General features: G+C 47.6%; 1 protein-coding gene across 1 annotated transcript; it reads left to right on the top strand.

Annotated features, from left to right (window-relative positions):
- Positions 1 to 1289: 1289 nt before the first annotated feature.
- LOC133229490 (putative killer cell immunoglobulin-like receptor-like protein KIR3DX1) lies at positions 1290 to 8659 on the top strand. The gene is made up of 9 exons (XM_061385856.1): positions 1290 to 1323; positions 1466 to 1501; positions 2653 to 2919; positions 3816 to 4115; positions 5140 to 5439; positions 6408 to 6458; positions 7197 to 7319; positions 8045 to 8097; positions 8209 to 8659. The coding sequence occupies exons 1-9, from the start codon at positions 1290 to 1292 to the stop codon at positions 8362 to 8364; spliced, it is 1320 nt and encodes a 439-aa protein (XP_061241840.1). The 3' UTR covers positions 8365 to 8659.
- Positions 8660 to 9882: the final 1223 nt, after the last annotated feature.

The raw sequence follows: 9882 nt of genomic DNA, 5'->3' as shown, positions 1-9882 counted from the left end.
ACCAGATTTATTACTTACAAAGCATCACTAATCTTAACGACCCCCACCCCCAGTAAAATGGTGTGGGATTGCTGCCCTTACTGAGGCTCTTTCCTGTCTATGAACAACAGCTGAACTGGCTGTGTGTCTGCCCTTGGAGTCCTGAAACAGCTGGGCCATTTTGTCCCACTTTGGAGTTGATTGTTCTGGACACGCCCCTCACTCAAGGATTCTGGAGTGTGGAAGTCCCTACTTGACATATTTTGTGTTCATCTGAGTATCTAGGAAGCAAGGTGGTCCACCTTTTCAGGCAGAACAAAGCCCCCTCCCATAAAAACACCACAGTCACCTTTACACACGTTATCTTTGTGTACATGTGTGGTCCTTGGATTGGAAAGGGAGGAAGAGAGAGAGACAGAGAGAGTGTTGTGTGTGCAAAGTTTCCACTCAGAGTCATGAAATAATTTCAGATGAGGAAGAGTCAGAGAAAGACAAATATCACATGATATCATTTATTTGTGACATCTAAAAAAATGAACTTATTTACAAAACAGACTCACAGAGAATGAACTTACAGTTACCAGGGGGGATAGTGTTAGGGGGAGGTTAGATTGGAAGTTTGGGTCTTACATATACACACGGCTATATTAAAAATGCATAACCACAGGGACCTCCTGTATAAAACACATTTTCTACTTAATATTCTATAACTACCTAAGTGGGAAAAGAATTTGAAAAGCAATAGATGCATGTATATGTATCACTGATTCACTTTGTTGTACATCTGAAACTAACACAGTTAGTTTCTTAATCACATATATTACAATATAGAATTTTTTCTTATTTTCAAAGAGCCATAATATGCATGTCTGGTCCTTTCATAAGAATGCAGAATAAAAGTCTCTATTAATGAGTCTTTAATTGGCAACCTGCACTGAGCCTGACATATGAGGTGGGAACATGTGATTTCTCTTCTTTGAAGAGTTAAGGTTAATGAGATTTATCATGAGCTTGGGAAAAGCATCCTGCATGGTATACACTGAAGCACCGTTTCTACTTCCTAAGGCAGCAAGATCTGTCTGAATCCTCTTAGGTTTACAGTGTTTAGGGAAACAAAAAGTGATGATTGGGTCATGAGCCGTGCTCCATGATGCGGCTCAAGTCAGAGTTCCATCCCTGGAGTGAGAAGAGGCTGGCTATCTTCCCATGTGACATGACCCAGGCAGACTGTATCAACACCGCCCGCTTCCGCATCCTGTGACTCTGTCAGCTTTGCTCAGTTGTGCCTCCTGTCTCAAAGAAGCAGAGCCATGCGCCCCACACTCTTCAGCCTCCTGAGTCTCGGTGAGTCCAGAAAGACATGGTCAGAGAGGGTTATGGTTGAAATTGGGAGGTCCTCACACCACTGACCAGGTTCTCTGGATGAGGGTGCAGGGAGCATGGGGTCCATCAGGACAAGCAATCTCTGACATGCTTTTCTTTCTAGGATTCTGTGTGAGTCTGAGGATCTGGGCAACTGTAGGTGAGTCCTCCCCATCCCTTATTTCTCTGTTCAACAGAGCATTTGGGGCTGATGCAGATGACACTGGGGGCTGGGGTGAGACACCTGTCGGTACAGTGAGGGCTGCATGCCCTGTGGATCTCAGGTCCTCCTATTGGCCTTGATACTCATCTTCACTCTCCCCAGAGGTTAGCCCAGCTCTGGACTCTGGACCTGAAGGCACAGTGTGAAGTCTGGGAGCTGGAAGCTAGGCCCACTGTGTGCCATTTCTATCATGAGAGGGGAGCAAGAGGCTGCATCCCACAGACCCTCCCCTACAAGCTGGCTCCTGGCACCTCCAACCAGCCCTTAACAACAGGGTCTGCAGGACCGCCTGCTAGTCCTGACCCCAGGGAAGGGTCTGGTCATCAGGCAGGGCCACCTTGACCTTGTCCCACATTTTATGTGTGATTGTAGGTTAGCTAACAAAGGAGTGAGGTTCAAGGTTTACTTCCTTCTTTTTAGTCAAGTGCCTTTTTCACTGCTTAGTTGTTTTAGTGTTAGTCGGTCGAGTCTGACTCCTTTCTACCCCACGGACTGTAGCTCACCAGGCTCCTCTGTCCATGAAATTCTCCAGGCAAGAATATGGAGGTGGTTGCCATTTCCTTGTCCAGGGGATCTTGCCATCTCAGGGACTGAACCCTGGTCTCCTTCTTTGCAGGAAGATTCTTTACCGTTTTGAGCTACAACAAATGCAACAGGGAAGTCCTTTCGCTTCTTGTCCATGCATCAGTTTTTCTGTGGTGTTTTATTTGCCTTCATCATGCAGCTTGCGAGATCCGAGATCTTAGTTCCCTGATCAGGGATCAACTTGGGCCCTTGGCAGAGAAAGTGCCAAGTCCTAACCACTGGACTGCCCAGGAATCCCCAGGTGTTTTGTGTTTTGAGAGAAAGGTTTTCAACATTTTGTCAACCCAAAGAGTGATTCATGTCCTGAGAATTTCCATGATGTCCATCCTGGATTGACTGTGTCTCTGTCTGTCCCCAAGCCCCAGGTGTCCTTGAGCATCAGGGTGATGCATTTTAGGGGAGGAGAGTTCAAAGAATTAAAGGGGAAGCCCACCCACGAGAGCAGTGGGGAGAGCTGACTGTTCCCATTTTCTTCTCAAAGCCTGTGTCTCCTTCTCTCCTAGGTGAATATGTGAAGCTGTCTTTGTCCGCCTGGCCAAGCCCCGTGGTTCCCTTAGGACAGACTGTGACTCTTCAGTGTCACTCCCGTTCTCCACTTAAGAGATTCATACTGTTCAAAACAGATGGGAGAAGGGGTTTGCCTCAGTTCCAGGGATATTATTTCAACAAGTTCACCCTTGGCCCTGTGACCAGAGAACATGCCGGGTCCTACACGTGTTCGGGAGCCTACCGGTCTGCACGCAGTGATCCCCTGCAGATTGTGGTCACAGGTAGGAGGGGTGCAGCCCAGCTGGGTACAGGTGTGCCTACAGGCAACCCTTCCCTAGGTCCACGTCCCAGTGCAGCCGAAAACTTCCTCAGGATTCCCAGCCAGGACCGAACCAGGAAAGAGAACCCACTCTGAGAGTTTAAACTCAGGGTGTCAAATAGAGGGATGGGGTGCCCCAGCTCAGGAAGGAGGAGCCTCCCTAGGCATGAGTTAGACAGGATGCTGCCACTGCCTGCCAGCAGGGAGGATGGGGCACGACCCTGATCCAGCACCTGCCACCCAGTAGACAGCTGTAATCCCACATGAAGGAGCTGAAGCCCCAGGGAGGAGTCCCAGGAATGTCTCCAGAGACATGAGGTGGGGTCACAGGTGGGGAAATGTTCCCTTTTCTCCACCTCCACCCCAACGTCCTGCAGTCATCGCCCACATTCTATATGAGTGTGAAAGGAGCCAGGGTATCATCCTCAGACCCACCCCAGCCCCCACCACGCATATTAGGGATGGGATGAAGCTGAGAGCATGGCCACCCACTCAGTATTCTCAACTGGAGAATCCCATGGGCAGAGGAGCCTGGCTGGCTACAGTCCATGGAGTTGCACAGAGTTGGACTCAGCTGAAGTGACTGAGTATGCATGCATGAACCCAGGAGCAGGTCCAACAGCTAAAGAGCTTAGCATGAGCACAGAGGAGGCTGGAGGTCTTGAGCAAAGAGAAACATGAGCCAGAAGGAAAAACATGAGCCAGAGCCCGAGAACAAAGCTAAAGAGAATGCAACAAAACACACAGGAAGGGTAACTGGCTCCTCTGGCAAATGGGGAGGAGTTTTACACCTTCAGATGTCAGGGGAATGGCCAAGGTGGGGTGACTCACTGAAGCTCACAACCTCTTTGCTCCTAGGTGTGTTCACAAAACCCTCCATCTCAGCCCACCCAGGACCCCTCGTGCAGGTGGCAGAGAATGTGACCCTCCGCTGTCACTCACCGGTGGTGTGTGACAAGTTTATCCTGCACCAGGAAAGCAGCACAGGGCATTTCCAGAGACGTGGAGAGATGCTCACTAGTGGGCATGCCCCAGCTGACTTTGTCATTGGCCCTATGACTTTGGCAAGTGCAGGCACCTACAGATGCTACAGCTCACTCAGCAGCTCCCCCTATGAGTGGTCAGCCCCCAGCGACCCTGTGGACATTGTCATCACAGGTGAGTGTGGCCAGACCAGTCCCTTCTGCTCTCTGTGTCACAGAAGGTCTGGTGTCCAGTCCAGCATCAGTCCCGGGAGAGAATGACAGGCGTGTAGCGACACTCACAAACTCGAGAGAGGGAACAAACCAGAGAGAGGAGATGTGAACACGAAAGGGAAAAGAGAACAGAGACTGTGCCACGTGCTAAGGAGAAGACACAGCCGGTGACAGAGTGAAGGAGCAAGAACGTGATAGACGACCAACAGAGAAAAATGTACCAGAGCAGGGACCCGGGCAATTCCCTGGCTCAGGCAACCAATGATGGTTGGTTGAGGGGTTGATTTCCTGCTTTCATGTCAGAGCTCCCTTCCTCTGTCAGCAGCACACTGTGGTACCAGATGCCCTTGCAGTCTGGCCCTTGTGTGATCGAGTTGAATGTCAACACCCTGAAGTTGCTCAGCCTCGTGGCTTAACTGTCCTTCTGCAGAAAGAGATGGGGAGATATCCCTCCAACCCTCCCCGCTAAGGAGTCCCTTCCAGCCCCTGGGGGTGGGCAGGGCAGTGCTGAACATGCCCTCAGAAAGAGGTGGTCCAAGATCCTGTGAGATTCTGGCAATTTTCACTCCATTATCTCTTCTTCTGGGTCAATGCCATGTTTTCTGATGGTCTCCAGCAGTAGGTAGTAGGTTCCGTTTATTTCAAGAGAACCGCACATCTGGTTGATTTTTAAAATTTATTTTATCTTATTTATGTTTGTTGAAGTTTAGTTGATTTCAGATGTTGTTAATTCCTTTTGTACAACAGAGTGATTCAGTTATTCATGTACATATATTCTTTCTTTTAAAAAGGATATTAAATGACACTCCATTTTTAAAATTATTTCTCTATTTTTCCCTGTGCTGGGTCTCCCTTAGTGGGGCTTTCTCTCCTGGCGGTAGGCGGCCTTCTCATTGCAGTGCTTCTCTTGTTGCACACTTCCGGTTAGTACTATACTTAGGACTAGAGTTATTTTGTGCTCTAAGGTCAAGGTCTCCTCCTTCCAGGTCTGTCCAAGAAACCCTCTCTCTCAGCCCAGGGGGGCCCCGTGGTGAGGTCAGGAGAGAACGTGACCTTGGTCTGCAGCTCCGAGAGAGCCTTTGACCAGTTCCATCTGCTCATGGAGGGTGAGGACCTTGGGCGACTGCTCGCTGGAGGGCGGGGCCACCGCGGAGCCCTCCAGGCAGAGTTCCCTCTGGGTCCTGGGATCCCGGCCCACAGCGGGATCTACAGGTGCTATGGCTCTTTCACTGGCTCTCCCTACTCGTGGTCAGACTCCAGCGACCCACTGTTCCTGTCTGTCACAGGTGAGAAACCTCTTCCTGGCCCATGCTTTGTTGTTCCTGTTCAGTCGCTATGTTGTCCAACCCCTTGCCACCTTGTGGACTGCAGCACGACAGACTCCTCTGTCCTTCACTATCTCTTCCACATGGATCACAGCCTTAAGTGGTGAAGGGGCCTTTCGTACCTTACTGAAGCTATGAGCCAGTCATGCAGGGTCACCCAAGCCTGAAGGATCATAGTGAAGAGTCCTGACAAAATGTGGTCCCCTGGAGTTAAAAGTGGCAACCCATTCCAGTACTCTTGCCTGGAGAACCCATGAAGAGTCCTGTGCTTTACAATATAGAAAATGAGATTGTACTGGGCAAAAAGTCCATTTGGGTTTTTGCATAACATGTTACTGTATGATGAGCTCTATATCAAGGGCTCCATGCTGGTGTTAGGGGAACCTTTGGGCTTCTGGAGAAACGGAGGCAATGAGAACCAGAGAGGAACACAGATCGTATATGGCATCTCAACCCTCTTTCACCTCCTGTATGGATGCTCCACATCAGAGTCCTGTCTATCCATGCAAATAAGGAAAAGGGTCAGAGTAGACCCAGGAGGAGAGGCTAGTCTCATTTGGGAAGATCAGAGATTGCATTGGCCACTTGCTCTTAAAGTTTTCCCAGAAGCATCTCTGACATACAGGTGATTTCCCAATTAAGGAGCATAAATACTCATTCCTGGAGCAGAGAGAGTGTCTCTTGCTTACAGCTGTCTTTCACCACCAGGCATATCTTTCCTGCCTCCTTCCACCATCCCTTCTCCAGGATGGAGGGTCTACTCAACTCATTCACAGGGAGGGACCAGAAGCTCTCCCCTCCACTGTCAGTGCTCTGAGGGATGACAGAGTCAAAGGCAGGCAGGAGGTCAACCTTCCAGAAACAACATTCCTCCTTCAGTTAGTATGAGGAAGGTTACTATTCATCCCTTCTTTCTTTTTTTCCCCAAGGATCCACTACAAGTACTTGCCCATCAACCATGGAACCACACACCTCAGAAGGTAAACAAGATGGTCTCCTATCTCAGTAAATTTATGAGAAGACAGAGGGGTCCTGTGTGAGTGTTGGCTTGCCACCTCCCAGCTCTGTGACTTTGGGCTCCTCAATGTCCCTGTCATGTCAGGATTTAAGACTGTGGTCTGCCTAGAACCAGAGGGGACATTGAGCTTCTCATGCTCTGTGACTGGGAATTTCTAAATTGAAGAAAGTGGATCAGAGTGACCTAACCCCATGCTTAAGGGAGATGCTTACCCTCCCTCCACCAGGATCTTTGGGGATGGATGGCGGGGCAAGCAGAGAATTTTAGGGAGCGCCTTATATATGTGTTATTCCTCTTAGTTTTTGTGAACTAAGCATTCCACAGGTCAGAAATAAAAGTGTCATAACTTCATGAGTTTCCATTCGAGATCTATGTGGATGGAGGGCAAAATGTATTGTGGATTAAAGGGTCACATTCATTCAAAAACACAAGGCCTTGTCATATGGGGCAGCAGAGAAAAACTGCATTGGTGCCTGGGAGACCTTGTTTCAGACCTCAGCTGGTCTTGCGTGGCCTCCTTACTTCATCCACTGCTAGCATCTCTCCTGGATGCTTTGGTACCTCCTGGGAAGTGGAGGCCATAACTGATCAGGTTGACAGACGCTGACGCACTTTGACACAAGGAAACAATAACTCCTGTGTGTAGGGGCAGGGTGTATGCAACGAATAACCAGACCTTCTTCCCTTGGCTTGTTGGCAGAAGCACAGCTTCCTCAAGCACACTCCTGCACATGGTACATTTTCCTTGGGCTCATCATAGCCTTCACCTCTACCAGCATCATCCTCGCTGCTCTTGTCTGTCACTGGTTTTCTACCCAAAATCGTAAGTCTGAAGGTGGTGAGCTCAGCATCATCTGACCCAGGGGGAGTGGGCTCGTAGCAGAGAATTGCGTTTTCACTTCTTGTAGGTTAAAAACTGATTTCCGTTGTTGTAATCCCTGATGGAACATCTTCCAGAGGCCCATGGAACCCTGTTATTTTTTATGAAACTATGTGTTGGTTTATTCTTGGCTGCATCAGGTCTTGGCTGCAGCATGGGGGATCCTCATTGTGGTGCTGGGGTGCAGTTCAAGGCTCCAGAGCTCACGGGCTCAGCAGTTGCATCATTGAGGATACTTGCTTCAAGGCATTTGGGATCTCAATTCTCCCACCAGGGATAGAACCTACGCTCCCTGAACTGGAAGGTTGACTCTTAATTTCTGGGCCACCAGGGACATTTCAAGCCCTGTTCTTCCCTTCCAGTACAACCATCCATTTTTCTCCCCTACATGGTCTTGGGAATCTGCTGATATGTAGAAGAGGATGGTCCATAACAGAAGACGTAGGATGGGTACATGGGTTTGCACAGAATCCTGAGACAGACTGTGAATGGCTGGGCTTGTTTATGGAATGTTTTGTTTTGTTTTGTTTTCATTTAGTGGAGTAGACAGGCTCAGCAACCTGGGGCACACCCCTGCCTTTTTTTGGCTTTGATGTAACTATCAAAGTTATGGAGGCCTGGAATAACTGCCTCCACCCTGAAGAGCCTTGACTCTCTTCCATTTGCAGATGTTGCCATCATGGAAGGAGAGCCCATGGAAGACAGAACAGTGAATGGCGAGGTGAGTCCTCCCAGCCCAAACCCTTGCCATAGTCTGAGCCCTTCCAACGCCCAATATCCCAGCCTTTGAAAATCATATCTCAGTCCATCATTCTCACCTCTCTCCTCTCAGGACTCTGCAGTAGAAGATGTGATATACGCTCACTTGGACCTCGGGACCCTCTCTGAGAGACGGTTCACTCCCACTCCCCTGAGGCCCGTGCACCCCTCCACTGAGCCCATTATTTATGAGGAATTCGATGCAAACCAAGACCATGCTGAGCCCTGAATTGGCCCCATCCTCTGAGCACACAGAGTCTTACAAATCAAGGACCTAGATCTCTTGTTAAAGGGGTTCCTTCTCCTCCAAAGCAGCCCAGCAGCTCTGAGGTGAGGAGTGGAGTCCAAGAATTACAGTATCGTCTTCAAAAATCCCACCACCTCTTAATGATCTCCTGGCTATTCTGGGACTCTATTGTAACTATCTCACCTTTTGGGGAGATGCTATAATCAATCGCTCATACTAGGTAGCTTATCATGGTCACCCTACTTTTTCTACAATTCCAATAAAGCATAAAAAGTTTGCCAGTTGACTCTTCAAATTATTCAGTTTAAAATAAAACAAAATGAATAAAAGTAAACCCCTCTATTCAGTAACATTTTACAAGGGTAAACTTATTTACAAGACTGAAACAGACTTGTAGACTTAGAGAACAAACTTAGAGTTACCAGAGGGGAGGAGTGGCGGGACAGATAGTTTGGGAGTTTGGGATTAACATGTGCACACCGTTATATTTAAAATAAAATGCTTTCCATGGAAAAATAATAATGTTAGTTGGCAAAACAAAAAGATGAAGTATACTCTGAGATAGCCAGTATGGTGCCAGTAACCATAATAGGCTGAATACATGCATGCTAAGTCAACTCAGTCATTTTTGTGACCCATGGTCTGTAGCCACCCAGGCTCCTGTGTGCATGGGATTCTCCAGGCAAAAATACTGGAATCAGTTTCCATTCCTTTCTCCAGGGGATCTTCTCTACCCATCGAACTCAGGTCTATCAGGTCTCTTGCAATGATAGGCAGATTCTTTACAACTGTGCCACCAGAGAACCCCCTCAGCTTTCTAAAAAGAACAAAATCCTGACTGTTGAGAACATGGATTGACTTGGAGGTCATTATGCTTAGTGAAATAAGTCAGACAGGGAAAGAGAAATGCTGTATATTTTCACTTCTATGTGGAATCTAAAAATCAAAATAGTGATTTCTGTGATGGTCCAGTGACTAAGACTCTGGGTTTGCAATGCAGGGGGTCCAGGTTCAATCCCTGGTCAGAGAACTAGATCCCACAAGCTACAACTAAAAGGATACCACGTTCCACATCTCAGATCTGATGCAACCAGATAAACAATAATAAGTACTAAGAAAATAAAAATAGATGAACAAATATAACAAAAGAGAATCAGGCTCACAGATTCAAAGAAGAAACTAGTGGTTACCAGAGGGGAGAGGGGTGGGTGTGAGGGGCAGCAAAGTATGTAGACCGGATTAAGAAATACCAACAGCAATTATTTATAAAATAAATAAGTCATAGGGCTATAATGTCTGGCACAGGGAATATAGTCAATATTTTATAATATTTTGTACTGTGTGTAATCTATGAAAATACTGAATCACTATGTAATACACCTGTAGCTAATATAATATTGTAAGCCAACTATTCATAAATTTTTACAAATTGTTACATGTTCAAAGAAATTGGCAGTGCACACATACAGGGAAAAGAAAATACAATATAGGAAAATCCAT

This window comes from Bos javanicus, chromosome 18 (genome assembly GCF_032452875.1).
Source record: "Bos javanicus breed banteng chromosome 18, ARS-OSU_banteng_1.0, whole genome shotgun sequence".
In the NCBI taxonomy this organism is placed as follows: Eukaryota; Metazoa; Chordata; class Mammalia; order Artiodactyla; family Bovidae; genus Bos; species Bos javanicus.
The sequence above is the reverse complement of the archived record's forward strand: the minus strand, read 5'-3'. Positions and strand labels throughout refer to the sequence as shown.

Coding starts and splice junctions, on each gene's coding strand:
- LOC133229490 (XM_061385856.1), top strand. CDS start 1,290: ATGCGCCCCACACTCTTCAGCCTCCTGAGTCTCG. Junction 2,920..3,815: donor CCTGCAGATTGTGGTCACAG/GTAGGAGGGGTG, acceptor CTTTGCTCCTAG/GTGTGTTCACAAAACCCTCC. Junction 6,459..7,196: donor GGAACCACACACCTCAGAAG/GTAAACAAGATG, acceptor GCTTGTTGGCAG/AAGCACAGCTTCCTCAAGCA.